At 41.4% G+C, this 16,435-nt stretch overlaps 1 protein-coding gene across 1 annotated transcript; it reads left to right on the top strand.

Annotated features, from left to right (window-relative positions):
- The first annotated feature begins 1,778 nt into the window (after positions 1-1,778).
- kcnip1a (Kv channel interacting protein 1 a) lies at positions 1,779-15,881 on the top strand. The gene is given in 9 exon segments (XM_077005800.1): positions 1,779-2,027; positions 11,433-11,502; positions 11,504-11,555; positions 11,694-11,763; positions 11,929-11,999; positions 12,279-12,386; positions 12,522-12,626; positions 12,763-12,825; positions 12,994-15,881. Coding segments are annotated over 9 exon segments (645 nt in total). The 5' UTR covers positions 1,779-1,969; the 3' UTR covers positions 13,042-15,881.
- Positions 15,882-16,435: the final 554 nt, after the last annotated feature.

Consider the following 16,435-nt stretch of genomic DNA (forward strand, 5'->3'; position numbering starts at 1 on the left):
CTATCCTTTTGTGTAACTATTACTGTCATTCATTCTGCCTCCCCACCATCTTGTAAATCGGACTAAAGCCTCTCTGTCCTACTCAGGGGCAACCTGCCCCATCCTTGATTAATTTATTAATTATTTTTTTTTACCACCTTTCATTTCGCTACTAGGACCATGGTCCATTGAAGTGCTGGTGGCAGTGTTGTGTGTAGACAGACACAGCTGTTTGGACCACATTAGAAGAATAAGGAATGAGGCCCTTCATCCACACGCAACAGGCACAGGCACCACTCAAGGGGCAAGTGTGTTGCTTTCATACGCTGCTTCTCCAAATGTTTTGTTGTGTAGCAGAACCATTTTATTCCGTGATCCATAAGTAAGTTCTCGCATGTGCATTTTATTACATTTTTCCATGTTTTATGAGAATTCTAATTGGACTGCACTGAATCATTAATGAGCAGCCATTGCTGTAAAGTCGGTGAAAAGATTAAAGGAGCTCCAGAGGCATCCCAGAGTTCCTGGGTGCTCCTGCTCCATGGAGGAGATCAAGCACACCCTCCCAATCTGCAGGAGACGCCCAGCTCCCCTTCAGCTGAGTTGCTGAGACCACTGAGACTGAAGGATGTGTAGGAGCGATAGATCGCGGGTTCAGAGGTCAGAGAGGAGAAGGAAGAGCTTGTTCCTTTGTTGTGGATCACACGGTGCCTTTGAGGGAAGCTCTCGGCACATCGAGATAATGTTTTACATGTGCCACGATGACAACGTGTTTCGAAATGATAATTTTTTACACTGCATAAGTCTGTGGATTTAGGAATCATTAACAATCTGCGTTTACTGTGTTATCAGGTTAGCAGCTGCAGTAGTGGTTACACATATATTCAGGTTGCCATGGAGAATGATTACCTGAGTTTAATGAAACTGGCTTGTCCAATAATACATCTGAAGTATCTTCACTGAGTTAATTTAGCATTTTAATTGTAATACATTGGAAGAACAGGCTTATTAAACTAGTCATGTTTCAGTGTGTGAAGTTACGGTCAGATACATTTCACATACATACATTCTACATACTCACTTACCTTCTACATACTCACTTACATTCCACATACTCACATACATTCCACATACTCACATACATTTCACATACATACATTCTACATACTTACATTCCACATACTCACATACATTCTACATACTCACTTACATTCCACATACTCACATACATTCCACATACTGACATACATTTTACATACTCACTTACATTCTGCTTACTCATTTACATTCCACATACTCACATACATTCTACATACTCACATACATTCTATATACTCACTTACATTCCACATACTCACTTACATTCTACATACTCACTTAGATTCCACATACTCACTTACATTCCACATACTCACATACATCCCACATACTCTCATACATTCTACATACTCACTTACATTCCACATACTCACATACATCCCACATACTCTCATACATTCTACATACTTACATTCCACATACTCACATACATTCTGTTCTGCTCCTGTTCATCTGTCATGTTCTACAGAAGTGCTATATTGGCTTGTCTATATAAGCTGTGTGTGTGTGTGTGTGTGTGTGTGTGTGTGTGTGTGTGTGTGTGTGTGTGTGTGTGTGTGTGTGTGTGTGTGTGTGTGTGTGTGTGTGTAAAGTGCCTCTTTGATACTGATTCACTCCGCATGATGCCGACACTCAACATGAAGGAGGGAGAGAGGGGAGGGGTGGAGAAGGAGGAGGGGTAGAGGGTCCAGCATCTTAGACAGAGGAAGACGAGGAGAGCCTAGCGACGGCTTCAGGCACAGGGAAAGCATGAGGGAGAAACGGAGCGAGAGAGCAGGAGAGAGAGAGAGAGCGAGGGAGATGAGAGAGAGAGGGAGAGAGCGAGAGAGGGAGTGAAGTACATGTGACGGCGTTCCATCCACTCAGACACGCTTGTTTCCACGGTGACAACATGGGTGCAGTGGTTGGCACATTGGCCATGCAGACCAAACAGAGGAGACCATCAAGAGGTAGGTTACACACACACACACACAAACACACATAGACAGATAAACAACCTCTCTAGTGCACCATCAACAGATAGCATCAGCATACAGACACAGACATGCGGAACAGGGCAAGAAGCTGATATACACATGTACTCTTGCTGTTACCAGACTTCGCATTTTAGCCAGAGTCATGCAACTAGTAGAGTTTGTAAAGCTCGAGTGTGTGTGTGTGTGTGTGTGTGTGTGTGTGTGTGTGTGTGTGTGTGTCTGTGTGTGTGTGTGTGTGTGTGTGTGGGCGTGTGGAACTCCATTGACGTCTGCCATCTGTTGAATAGCCGTTGCTTTACACAGGCACTCACACATTTGTTTTCATCAGCGAGGGAACATGTGTCTCGGGAAGTGTGTGTGTGTGTGATGTCTGAAGAACACATGCTTTGGGTATTTATCACTCTACTCACACACTCTCTTCCTGCCTGTTACCTTGGAAGCTCTGTTGTCATGGCAATGTGCATATCACAGTGTTGGGGTGTGCGTGTACGCATGTATGTGTGTGCATGTTGTGCTGACTGTTGTGAAATATATTGACTGTTGTCTCCTATATTAAAATATACATGAAACATTGGATAAAACAGATAGAGGTGTAAAAAAGACAGAGAGGTGTAACAGACAGAATAGAGAAGAGACAACGGTCACCTGTTGCTCTGACCCCACCAGTGAAGACATAAAAATAATAACAGACAAGAACCTTGAGACTGTTTTATTAATACAAGCCATAATAAGAATATATATATATATATATATATATATATATATATATATATATATATATATATATATATATATATATATATATATATATATATTTGAGTGACATTCGAGTGCATGTGTGCTGTATGTTTGCAGCTAGTGGCACCATTGGGGAGAATCTATGAATGAGGACATCAACAATCAACACACACACGTAAACCCTCCCTGTAACCTTGGCAACTACACACAGCAGATTCCTATGGGTGTGTCTCTCTTACCTGTCTAACACCCACATATTGTACAGTAACCAGAAGCATCTACTCTCAACAGATAAATACTGACTGGCTGCTGAATTAAATGTAGCTCACATTCACAAAATCAAACCAGCGTCACTAGTACCTCAAGAAGGAACGCATAGTTGCGGCAGGAGACAGATGACTGTCCAACCACCTGGGTTTACTTTTAAGGCTTTAGATCCACCCATAATCAGATCAGCAAAGTCCTGATTGGCTCATTTCATTGGGAAGCGCCGCAGATGCACCTGGGAAAGCACAGAGAGTAAAGCAGAGAGAAAGGCAAAAATCTACATGTAACGATCTTTATATTCAAGTCTGTGGCATTTTCTTCTTTCTCTCGCTCTCTTCATTTTCTTTCTCTCTCTCCTCTCCCTCTCTCTCTCTCTCTCTCTCTCTCTCTCAAACAGCACACGGCTAATCTCTCTCTCTTTCCTTCCCTCTCTTTCTCTATCTCCTCTCTCTCTCTCTCTCTCTCTCTCTCAAACAGCACATGGCTAATCTCTCCCTCTCTCCTTCCCTCTCTTTCTCTCTCTCCTCTCCCTCTCTCTCTCTCTTTCCCACTCTCTCTCTCCCTCTCGCTCTCTCTCTCACTCTCTCTCTCTCTCCCTCTCTTCACCTTCGTGTGATGGGATTGAGAGTGTTGATTAAGAATTGAGTAAGCCAGCAGCCCTGCGGGTCTTGAGGAGGAAGGTGAAGAAGACTCTGCACCACCAGCTGGGGGCGTGGTCATGGCATTGTGAGGGGGTGTGGTCATGGTGTACTGAAGGGGCGTGGTCATGGTGTTGTGAGGGGGTGTGGTCATGGTGTACTGAGGGGATGTGGTCATGGCATTGTGAGGGGGTGTGGTCATGTTGTACTGAGGGCTCGTGGTCATGGTGTTGTGAGGGGGCGTGGTCATGGTGTACTGAGGGGGCGTGGCCATAGTGTGGTGAGGGGGCGTGGTCATGGTGTGGTGAGGGGCATGGCCATGGTTTAATGAGGGGGCGTGGTCATGGTGTAGTGAGGGGGCGTGGTCATGGTGTGGTGAGAGGGCATGGCCATAGTGTAATGAGGGGGCGTGGTCATGGTGTAGTGACAGGTGATGGGTGAGGAGACTCACAGACCACTCTGCACTGCCTCTTCACTCAGGGCTGGAGATCTGAGACCCATGGGTGGTTTGCTGTGAGGTCCTGGGCTCGGTCCAGGTGTTTATGGACACTTCAGGAATCTTCTGTGTTCCAGTTTCTCTGTGGACTAGCGTGGCTTCACCGTCTGTATTGCCTGTACTCATGCTGTATCTGCTGCTGGTGCCCGGGGACACAAACAGGCCACATTTCCAGTGCTAGAACCGAATAGTTCTATATCTGAACACGGGTATTCTCCAGCTCGGAGAAGGAAGCTAACAGACATCAAAGCAGCATGGATCCCACTCTTTTATTACACATGATTATACATTGTGTGTAGTCTGATGTCAGTCAGCACATCTGACTGTAGAGCATGAACTCCTTCAGTATGTCCATATGTCATGGAGGGATTTTGTTTATTTTTATGTTCTGAATGGGTATAGTTATTAAACAGCATCGTATGTTTATCGGCAATCGAAACATGGGCAGATCAAACGAAATACAGCAAAACAGCAGATTTCAGAGTGGCAGCTCTGATTGACAGCCAGACCCTGCCCCTCTGATGTCTGCAGCACAGGTTTTTTGGCTTCTAACCAGCCAATAGATGAGGCCAGAACAGCACCGATTCTGCTGTAATTCTTCTTCTGCAATGGAACAGAATTGCACCAGGACCAGAACCAGCACCAGAACCAAGATCTGTAGGTGACGTACACGGTTCATAGGTGTTTAGACTTTCTCAGGTCAGGCCTGTGCAGCCCGTTGGTCCACAGTGAAAAATAACTGGACGTTGATGTTAGCAGCACACATTCGCTTCGCTCACCGACAAACAACACACGGCTAATCGACAAACGTCTGCGTCTGATGGGCGAGACCCAACAGAGGCGCGCACGGCCCCATTACACCACCGACCGCTCCCCCCTCGCGCATCGATCTGGCCCCGTCTCCATGGCAACAGACGATTATTACTGATCAAATCACAAGGTGGCATGGCAGTAACCACAAGTTGCCACTCGGGTGTGAGGTGGTGCGTGATGTGGTGGTGCGGTGGGGGGGTGCTGGAGCAGAAGGGGTGGAGTCTGATTGAAGGCTGCAGGAGTGGGAGGGGCCTCTGTGCCCTGCCCCTCTGCCCTGACACACTGCTGGGCTGGGTGGAGGTGTATTGGATTGTGACTGCTGTGGTGTGGCTGTTTCTAGGCCATGGTGACCGTTCGCAAGGTTGTTGTGGGTGGGGTGGGTTTGTGTTTTCTTGTGGTGGTCATTTGCTCCGGGCTTTGTTTTTTCAAACTTTTCAATGCTTGTAGAAGTCTAAGGGATATATTCATCATGAGTATGTGTGGAGTGTATGTGCATGGACATGTGAGTGTATGCGCACAGGGATTTGTATGTGTGTGTGCATGTGTATGTGTGTGTGTGTGTGTGTGTTCAGAGAAAAAAAATCTTTGTGGTTTCTTGTGACATTTTCTCTGGTGAATATTTCACATCTTCAATCACATCTCACTCTGTGCCCCCAGCAACATTTCAATCTCTCTCTGTTTCACTCTCTCTCTCCTTCAAACAAATGCTCCTGCTCCTACTTACTCTTTCACTTTCTCTCACTCTCTCTCTCTCTCTTTCTCTCTCTCCCTGTTGTACACAAACACACACATTCTCTCTCTTTCTCTCACTATGTATCCCCTCATTTTCCATTCACACTTTCTTCTCATTCTCCATCTCCGTATGCTATTACTAGTCCTTCTCTTCTCTTATCCTCTTCTCTTCTTTTGTGCTACTCTGGCCTTAAAAAATGATAAATCTCATCTCCGTTTCTCTTGCTCACGTCTCCCCTCACTCTCTCCTCTTTCCTTTTCTCCCTCCGCTCTCCTGCTCTTGATAGATAAGGACTTGAGTTCATTCTCATGAAAGTGCTTATTAAGTCCTTTTTGTAGGGCAGACTTAATGGGGCTATTTTGTGTGTGTAAGTGTGGGTGGCAGTTAGTTGTGTTGGACAGCTTTTTGTTGATGAGGGTGTGTGTGTGTGTGTGTGTGTGTGTGTGTGTGAGAGAGAGAGAGAGAGAGAGAGAGAGAGAGAGAGAGAGAGATAGAGAGAGAGAGTGTGTCTGTTTGACTGGTACAGTGTAATCATCAGTGTTATCTGTGAACCACTGGTGTTATTTGTGTTCTCTGAGTTCACTTCCTTTCACACTGCTGATGGGGTGTGTGCACATCTCTGTGAGTGGGAGGGTGATTGTGACTGAGCAAGTGTGAGCAAGTGTTCAGGGTGTAAATGGGGATTACTCAGGTGTGTAAATGGGGATTACTCAGGTGTGTATATGGGGATTACTCAGGTGTGTAAATGGGGATTACTTTGGTGAGAGTAATGTAACTGTTTCGTCAGTATGTTCAGTCCTGTGTTTATACTCCTTTAGACATAGAAAAGGCAAATTGAGGTTGTCCTGAGTTGTGGACACATTGGGAGTGTAGTGAATGTACACTGAACCAAACAGATTAGGAGCGTTGTGAATGTATACTGAACCAAACACATTGGGAGTGTCGTGAATGCTCCTCTGTAGGAGATCTGCTTCTCAGAGCTGAAGGGTTGCCAGGAGAAGCTCGTTCCCAGTACAACACCATGTAACTGATTTCACACCACAAGCATGATGTGATCCAAGTGGTAATTAGGTGCAGAAACGGAAATGGAAGTGTGTGTGTGTGTGCGCGTGTGTATACTTCCCCTGTGACTGTAGTATTGGTAGTGTTAATCTAAAATATGGCAGTAAAATCTCTGATAAACATAATAATAATAATAATAATAATAATAACAATAATAGATAGATAGATAGATAGATAGATAGATAGATAGATAGATGTCCACTGTAATTAGCAGATAGTGCTAATTAGGATTATGCAAAATAACTAAATTATAAAACAGATTACTTAGAGCAGGACAAGTACTGCTAAAGAGAGAGAGAGAGAGAGATAGAGAGAGAGAGAGAGAGAGAGAGAGAGAGAGAGAGAGAGAGAGAGAGAAGTGAGATGAGGTAATGGATAGACCAATGGTTACACTGGGAATATATAAATTATATGAAGTATGATATTAAGGATATAATTCTAGTAAATGTATGATAAGAGACTTTGGTCAGGTTACCAATTGTATTTGATCTGTTTTTAGAAGATTAACAGTCACTAAATCACTGTATGATGAAAACGTTAAATTAAGACAATTAGTCCAGCTTTTTCTAACAAAGAGTGGCAACTTAAAGGTGGCAAAAGACTGGGGCAGCTCTGCTTACTCATACATAAAATACCACACTTTTACTTCTGGAAATAGTGTCAATTCTTGATTGAACAGGGGTGTTCAACATGAATATTTATAATATTATAATATTATAAGGTTAGTTGTCAATTATTTGAATTAAGAGAACTGTTGGAGGTGTAAGTGTTATAGAGAAACAGTTCATAGGAAAACTGTCGAGCATGTGGTAATGCAGAATAAATTTGTTTTATAATATACTTACACAGGCAATATAACTGTATGTCTAGAATTCAGCTGTGGTGTTGGCTAATATTACTGTAAACAGCCATTCAGCAATGTTTGCAATACGATGATTTGGCTCCATCTAGTGGTCACTGCCCAGTATTGTTGAAAGATTTATGACTTTCATTCCATGTAAACCATGCCGACCATGGGTAAAGACAATAATTTCAGACTGAAAAATGTAACACTATCATTTAGCATTCAGTAATGTTTCTGTTTCTGCACACTGACCTGCATACATACTGCATGTGATGCATATGTGGGCTGTGATGTACATTAGCAAAGTGTAATAATTAATGTAAGTATAATTAATGCAAGTATATATAATTAATAATTATTAATTTATTTATTAATTATTAATTCATTGTAATTAATAATTTATAATATATGTGTGTATATCAATATATATATATATATATATATATATATATATATATATATATATATATATATATATATATATATATATATATATATATATATATATACAGTTGTGATCAAATTTATTCAACCCCCACTGAAATAAAGTGTTTTGGCCAGTTTGACATTGATTTTGATCATTTCAGTCATCTTATTTACAATTATATCAAAGAGGCACTTATAAATTAGACAAACATAACATAATATTTATGATGGAATAACCACAAATGTCTTTACTGTGCTCACATCATTATCAGTTTTATTCAACCCCCTAGTGACATTATTTTTTAGTACTTAGTACAACATCCTTTTCCAGTTATGACAGCTTTCAAGCGTGAAGCATAGCTTGACACAAGTGTCTTGCAGCGACCTATGGGTATCTTAGCCCATTCTTCATGGGCAAAAGCCTCCAGTTCAGTCACATTCTTAGGCTTGCGCACTGCAACTGCCTTCTTTAGGTCCCACCAGAGGTTCTCAATTGGATTTAAGTCTGGTGATTGCGATGGCCACTCTAGAATGTTCCAGCCTTTCATGTTCAACCATGCTCTAGTGGACTTGGATGTGTGCTTCGGATCATTGTCCTGTTGGAAGGTCCAACGTCTCCCAAGCCGCAGGTTTGTGACTGACTCCATCACATTTTCCTCCAAGATCTCCTGGTACTGAAGGGAATTCATGATACCCTGCACACGTTGAAGCTTTCCTGTACCATTAGAAGCAAAACAGCCCCAAAGCATAATTGACCCCCCGCCATGCTTCACAGTAGGCAAGGTGTTCTTTTGTTCATAAGCCTGGTTCTTCCTTCTCCAAACATAGCACTGGTCCATTGTCCCAAACAGTTCTAATTTAGTTTCATCTGACCACAGTACACTGTTCCAAAACCTTTGTGGCTTGTCCACATGACTTTTGGCATACTGCAGTCGACTTTTCTTGTTCTTTGGAGTCAGCAAGGGGGTGCGTCTGGGCGTTCTGGCATGGAGGTCTTCGTTATGCAGTGCGCGCCTTATTGTCTGAGCTGAAACTTCAGTGCCCACATCTGACAGGTCTTTTTTCAGTTCCTTAGCAGTCACGCGGGGATTTTTCTCCACATTACGCTTCAGGTAGCGCACAGCAGTCGCGGTCAGGATCTTCTTTCTGCCACGACCAGGTAACGTTTCCACTGTGCCCTTTAACTTGAACTTGCGAATGATACTTCCGATAGTGTCTCTTGGAATATTTAACAACTTCGCAATCTTTTTATATCCATTGCCATTCTTGTGAAGAGCAATAACCTCTTCTCTTGTCTTCTGGGACCATTCTCTTGCCTTCACCATGCTTGGAAACACACCAGTAGATGTCTAGAAGGAGCTGAGTATCACAGTCCTTTTAAATCTGCCTAATTGGTGCTTATCATGCTTGATTGCTGCTCGTTGACATCCACAGATGTTTTCAATACCTGATGGAAAACACTGGAATGAACCTCTGTTCTTAGGAGTGGTAGTCGTAAAGGGGTTGAATAATTGTGTCAATGAAGAAATCACAAAAAGGCCATTTAATACTTTATGACAAAAAAAATTGATGCTATCTTAGTTGCATTTAGTTCTTTAACAAGTCCTTGTAAGATTTCATTATGAACACAATTACAAATGTGCACTGAATTCCATAAAACCCTTCGCAGCATTGGGGGTTGAATAAATTTGATCACAACTGTATATATATATATATATATATATATATATATATATATATATATATATATATATATATATATATATATATATATATATATTGATATACACACATATATTATAAATTATTAATTATATATATATATATAGTTTTATTTATATTTTTTTATTGCATGTGGACACAAACACACAGGAATACACAAATGATGACATAATACATCATTTAGAAGCCCCATAGATTCCAAGTTGAAATAGTTCAGAATTATCCCTTAGGCTGTTTTGAAGTGTCTCGTGAGCCTACGCACATATACACCCAAACACATCCATGCTGATTACTGTTGAGTAAAATAAAATAATAATAAAACAACTTAAAGTGCATGCGTCAGGTTTTCTTGAGGTGAACAAGGGGAAGAGAAAAGAGAATGATGACCCCCGGGGAGGAAGAATGGACTAGAGAGAGAGAGAGAGAGAGAGAGAGAGAGGGGGTGGTCTCATTAGCTATTGTAAAGAGTTTAAAGAGGAGAGAGGCACTCACTGCTGATGGGAGAGGAAGTGGAGGGACAGGTGCAAGACCTACGAGATGGACGAGGGAGACGTGGACAGCTTACACACACTACTCATCATACTGTTGCTGTGTGGCCTTCTCAAACTGCTATACTTTATTGGACTGATACGTCCTGAGGGTGAGTTAGCTAACATACACACACACACACACACACACACATGAAAACTAGAGTCCTATCTTCAGAGTCCTATCCAAGAGCAAGAGCTTCAGGAATAACATCCATCAACACCAAGGCATGCTAAAATAGATAAGCTCAGATATGTGATATATATAATAAACAACATATAAAATAACATATATTACAATATACTATGTGTTATGCTTTGCCTATATATGGCTTGGTTGCTTGTCAAGCCAAATAAATATAAAACTTTGTGTGGTTCATTATTATTCATATGTATATTATTCAGTATGACATTTTGTAACTGCCTATCTTGATATGTTTTATTGAGTTTTATGTATGTAAAAATGTATTAAAATATTTTTTGTGTGTTTTTTTTGTGTGTATTTTTTTATGTACATTGTGATGATAAATGTGTCTTGACTATCAGGGGAAACCAGAGATAATGAGGCACTTGACAGGACCATAAAATACATCTGACAAAATAAAATGCTTTTCACTGCAATCTATTTTTTTTTTTCATTTTTAAAAGTAAAAAGGAGAGAAGACTACAGAGCTTTAGGTTATTTTATTATTATACTTGCAAAATATTATATTATATATGTTATGTTACATGTTATGTAGTTTATGTCCTGATGAAGCCATTGTACTGCATTTTTCAACTGAAAGTGCATATGCATCACAAGTGTGTAAATGTGTGTGTCTGTGGGTGTGGGTGTATGTGTGGATGCATGTCAGTGTTTATCTGTGTGGGAGAATGTGTGTCTGAGTTCATTCACCTCAGCTCCATTATCTTAATATCCTAGCCATTAACACTAGACCTCGTGATGTAGGGGTTGAGGACACTCTTTTCTCACTCTCACCCTCTCTCTCTCTGTTTCTCACTCTTTGTCCTCTCTGTTTCTCACTCTTTATCTCTTTCTCCCTCTCCTTTCCCCTTTGTCCCTCACTTCCCCTTTTCTCTCTCTCTCCCCCTTTCTCTCCATGTCTCTGCAGATAAGGTGGACGATGATTTGGAGATGACGATGGTGTGTCATCGTCCTGAGGGACTGGAGCAGCTGGAAGCTCACCAATTTCAGCAAAAGAGAACTGCAAGTGCTCTACAGAGGGTTTAAAAATGTGTGTTGATAGCAGAGGGCCTGATCCAACTCTGCTCCACCTCCTCACGTGCCTCCAAACCCTACGCATGATTTTGGTGTTTTGGTAGGATCTGTCTGTTTCTAGTTCATTCTAACTACTCTGTCTTTCGTCTTTCAGGAATGTCCCAGCGGTGTGGTCAATGAAGAGATGTTTAAACACATATACTCCCAATTCTTTCCTCATGGAGGTATGTCTAAATGTGTGGCACAGAAAACTGAAAAGATTGTGTGTGTGTGTGTGTGTGTGTGTGTGTGTGTGTGTGTGTGTGTGTGTGTGTGTGTGTGTGTGTGTGTGTGTGTGTGTGTGTGTGTGTGTGTGTTGTTTTAAAGTACTCTCTCTGTTTTTCTTGTAGATGCGAGTACATATGCTCATTACTTATTCAATGCCTTTGACTCAGGTCACAGTGGCACCATTAAATTTGAGGTGATCCTCTCTTTCGCTCTGTCTCCCTCTGCAGTGGCATGAAACTCTTTTATCCCCCCCTCATGACTGTAGGTCTTTTCACTCCCTTTCAGTCATAGTTCATAGTCTCTTTCATCTGCACTTCATTCTTCTCCATTCTTCATTTATCCACATGTCTAATGTCACCATTTAACATGACCCAAACTTCTAAAAAGACAAATTCCTTTCTTGCATCATTATCACCTGATTTACTCTTTGCTCATGAGAACCTGTCTCTCCCCCACTTTTACTGTCTCTCAGGACTTTGTGACAGCTTTGTCCACCTTGTTAAGAGGATCTACAAGGGAGAAGTTACAGTGGACGTTCAACCTGTATGACATTAACAGAGATGGCAACATTAATAAGGAGGTGTGTGTGTGTGTGTGTGTGTGTGTGTGTGTGTGTGGGGGGGGGGGGGGGGGGGGGTGGAATTGTAATTGGCATGTGTGTAGGCGCCTTTGTATGTGTGTATATGGCTGTCTAACTATGTGTTGTACTGTGCAGGAGATGACAGACATTGTGAGTGCTATCTATGATATGATGGGGAAGTATACCTACCCAGCTCTAAAGATAGACACGCCCAAACAGCACGTGGAGGCATTCTTCCAGGTCAGAATCAGCCTGTCACATGCTGTTTATATGCATACAAGGACATATATGTGCACGTTTATATATGAGACTTTATTTAAATCTGTTTTTCATACATTGCATTTGGGACACTATAACGTTTCATTTATATCTACAGAAAATGGACAAAAACAGAGATGGAGTTGTCACTCTTGACGAGTTCATTCTGTCCTGCCAGGAGGTATCAGTGATCCTCTCATGTAATCCCTGAGCCCCACACTCCTTCCCTCTTCTGAGATTTACTATTGCTGATGAACGCTGCCCTCTAGTGGCCTTTATAGGTTATAGTAATGTTAGCAAAGCACATGAAAAGATAGGAATTTGCTGTGTCCCCTTGTGTTGTCTACAGGACGACAACATCATGAGGTCTTTGCAGCTCTTTGAGAATGTGATGTAAGAGGAGGACCAAATAGAAGGAAGGAGGAAGATGAGCATAGAGACGAAGAAAGACGAAGGCGAGAAAAATGAAAAGTGATGATCTTTCAACAAATGCTGTAACTCTGTTCCAGAGCGAGAAAAAGGGGCTAATGCAATTCATATTGCCATGGTAACCTGTAGCACTTCCTGTAGCTGGACATCAGTGCTACATCGCTATGCATATAGCAATGCCATGTTACCATGACAATGTTCAGATGGTCAGGGAAACCTGACCTTTGACTTGTTGAAAACTGTCAGTGGAGCCTTTCACCCTTGTACCTGTTATTCTGCGTCATCATCCACGCTTACCGTTCCGAGCCAGTTCAGAAGCTAGAGCAGGTTGCTTCACTCATTTTATTCATGTGTAAGCCCCATTTTGTGGTCCAGATAAAGTAATCACAGGATTGAGAAGACTGCATCCTGTTAGCATCCTGAAATTGGTCATGGGACTGGTCATGTAAGTGGGGTCAATTGTTTGTGTTTGCTGCGACTAGGATACAGTAACTGGTCTTACAATGATGATGCAAATCTCTTCTTTGTTAGAATAACAAGTTTGCTGAGGTCTCTTTTGGTATACACATGCTATATGGTGACTTCAGCAGGACTGTAAATAAATCCTCAGTATCTTGGCCTCAGTTGGCCTCATCCTTCAGAACCTCCACAGGACTGCTGCTCCCAGCTGTTCTCGCAAGCCCAAGCCCAGGGCTTTACCACACATGGGTGGTAGATACCACGCATAAAACACCAAACTCCCCACTGATCCAATAGACCCGAAATGTAATATTCTAATAGTTGAATGAACCCCTTTATCTGGTCTAAAGATAATAGATAGATAGTCTAGCTTGCTTTATGTAGCTGTTGGTATTTCAGTACCCGGCGAGTAAGTATGTCAGTGTAGATTTAGGAGTTAACAACATAGCCTGCAGCTTAATACCATGTTTGAGAGTTATAGCTCCAATTTTGTGACAGATTTTGAAATTCAGATCTGATGAAATACTCTGGGCTCTCACAGGCCAGCTGAACTATTAATAAAGCATGATTGACATCAATCAGCTTTTCAATTAGGTCATGAGTCCAGTATGCTATCTGTATATTAAATAGCTATTATTTTGCTAATCTTTTCTGTTGACCAAGTGGGGTATAAGTTTTATTCTATTCCTAGAATGTCCCATAAGACACAACTTCTGTCTCTGAGGATTCCTCCCTATTCAAAACCAACAATGAGAACCAACAGTGAGCCTCTGGTACTTTATTGAATTGTATTATTTTCTTTGTGGAAGAACAGATTTCAACATTTCTGCTCTGTTCCTTGCTTGAAATGTCAAATTAGGTCTGGTGTGTGTTTCTGTGGTCTATGTACTTTTGTGCTACAGTATTATTATGTCACACATGTCAGCATTTGTTTGGCCTTAGGGCGACATTTCTGTATCCAGATTGGTCGGTCTGTCTGTCTGTCATTGTGCTTGACATTATCAGCTAGAGGGGGAGTACATTTTGGAAAGACCCACCTACCTAATTCAGTGGTCTGTCACATTTAATTGGCAGGACTCACAGCCAATTAGGTACCAGTCACTGTGTGCTCTTTATACTAGATTATTCTACCACATTATAGTAGTTGTACTAATTATAAATGTTGTCCTGTGGGTGTGTTTTCTGTTTTATGGCATGAAAGCTGTGAATTACCACATATTGATACTGCTCAGTAGCCACATAGCCATACCTCCATACACTGTGATGTAGATAAACAGAGGGGGGGGACCTTACAGATGCATAAGAGTGCTGACATCTACAAAGACTTGAGATTATGACAGAGATTCCAGTTATGAATTAGGATAAGTAAGCCATTGTTCCATTTTGACTTCACAATCACTGCTGAATTTTGTTTAATTACCGTAGTCAGATCAATTACCCAGATCAATTATAATGAAAAAATTGTGTATTAAATTATGATAACTAAAGATGCCCTGTCCTCAATGTTCCTTTAGTAATAATACATTTGTTATGGATTAATGTGTAATAATATAATCAGAATGCATTATGTGAGATTTTCAATATGTGAGATTACTACACCCTCTTTGAATTCTTGGGTTTTACATATCAGGAAATAAATAAGATGGACCTTAGTGGGTCTTAAAATTGAGTAAATACCACCTCAGATGTACCATACAACAGGCAGATTTCTCCATGTGATTTAACAACAATTAGGCCAAAATGGAGCATCCAAACTCCATGAGATACAATAAATAGCTTGTAGAACTACTTTTCGCAGCAATAGCTTGAAGTAAGCTTTTCTGTTGAACTATTAGTCTCACATCATTCTGGAGGAATTTTGGTCCACTGTTATTTACAACATTGTTTCAACCCGTTGAGGATTGTGGGTATTAGCTTGTGCCCAGATTTCGCCAGACCATTTCAACTGGGTTGAGGTCTTGGTGTTGACGAGGCCATTACAACACCTCGACTCTTTTTCAGTCATTTTGCTGTAGAATACCCAGTCTGTGCTGGGATGCTTGTCTTGTTGCATGACCCAGTTTCAGCTAAGCTTCAGCTGTCAGATAGACGGCTTCACATCTCACTTTAGAATACTTTGGTCTACAGAGGAATTCATGGTCAACTCAGTCCAAGGTGCCCAGGTCCTGTGGGTGCCAAAGAAATCCATTCATCACCCCCCCCCCCCTCCCCACCATCATGCTTGAGAGTTGGTATTGGTATGAGGTGTCATCGTTGATATGCTGTGGAGGCTATTGGTTTTTGCCAAAAGCGACACTGTGAATTTTGGCATCTTGATTTTGTTCATTAAAGGACGTAGTTGGAACTCTTTCTTTGCAGTTTTTCTGAACATTGCTTGATCTGACCTTGGGATGGATTTGATAGCATTACCAACCCTAGAAATATCACCCCAATAAATTATCTTAAATGTTTTCAATTTGTGAATAATTTCTCACTGTAGAATGATGGATTTCAGATTGTTTGGAGATGGCAGCAAGAATTGATGATCTTTAATATCATCGCTCTCTGTCGTCCTGTATTAACACACACAAATGCTCCAGACCAGCAAAGTGCCAAAACTTCAGCTTTTATGGAGGTGCTCATGAAGAGCATTTGATTAGTTCCTTTGAAAGCAGGAAGGGTGGACTTGATCTTTCACATACTGCTTCTGCATTTGGGCCTAGTTTTTGTTAAAGAGATAATGGCCTGGTGGAATTTATCATGTGTTGTTATTCATCTGAGGTTGCATGTACTGATAGTGCTAAGGACCAGATTATTTTTTTAGTCTGTCCTGATATTTAAAACCATAGAACTAGTTCACATGAATTTTTCACGAGTATGTATTTCACAGCACTCTAAACAAACTCAGCACAATTTATTCAGAT

This window comes from Brachyhypopomus gauderio, chromosome 5, assembly GCF_052324685.1.
Source record: "Brachyhypopomus gauderio isolate BG-103 chromosome 5, BGAUD_0.2, whole genome shotgun sequence".
Taxonomy (NCBI): Eukaryota; Metazoa; Chordata; class Actinopteri; order Gymnotiformes; family Hypopomidae; genus Brachyhypopomus; species Brachyhypopomus gauderio.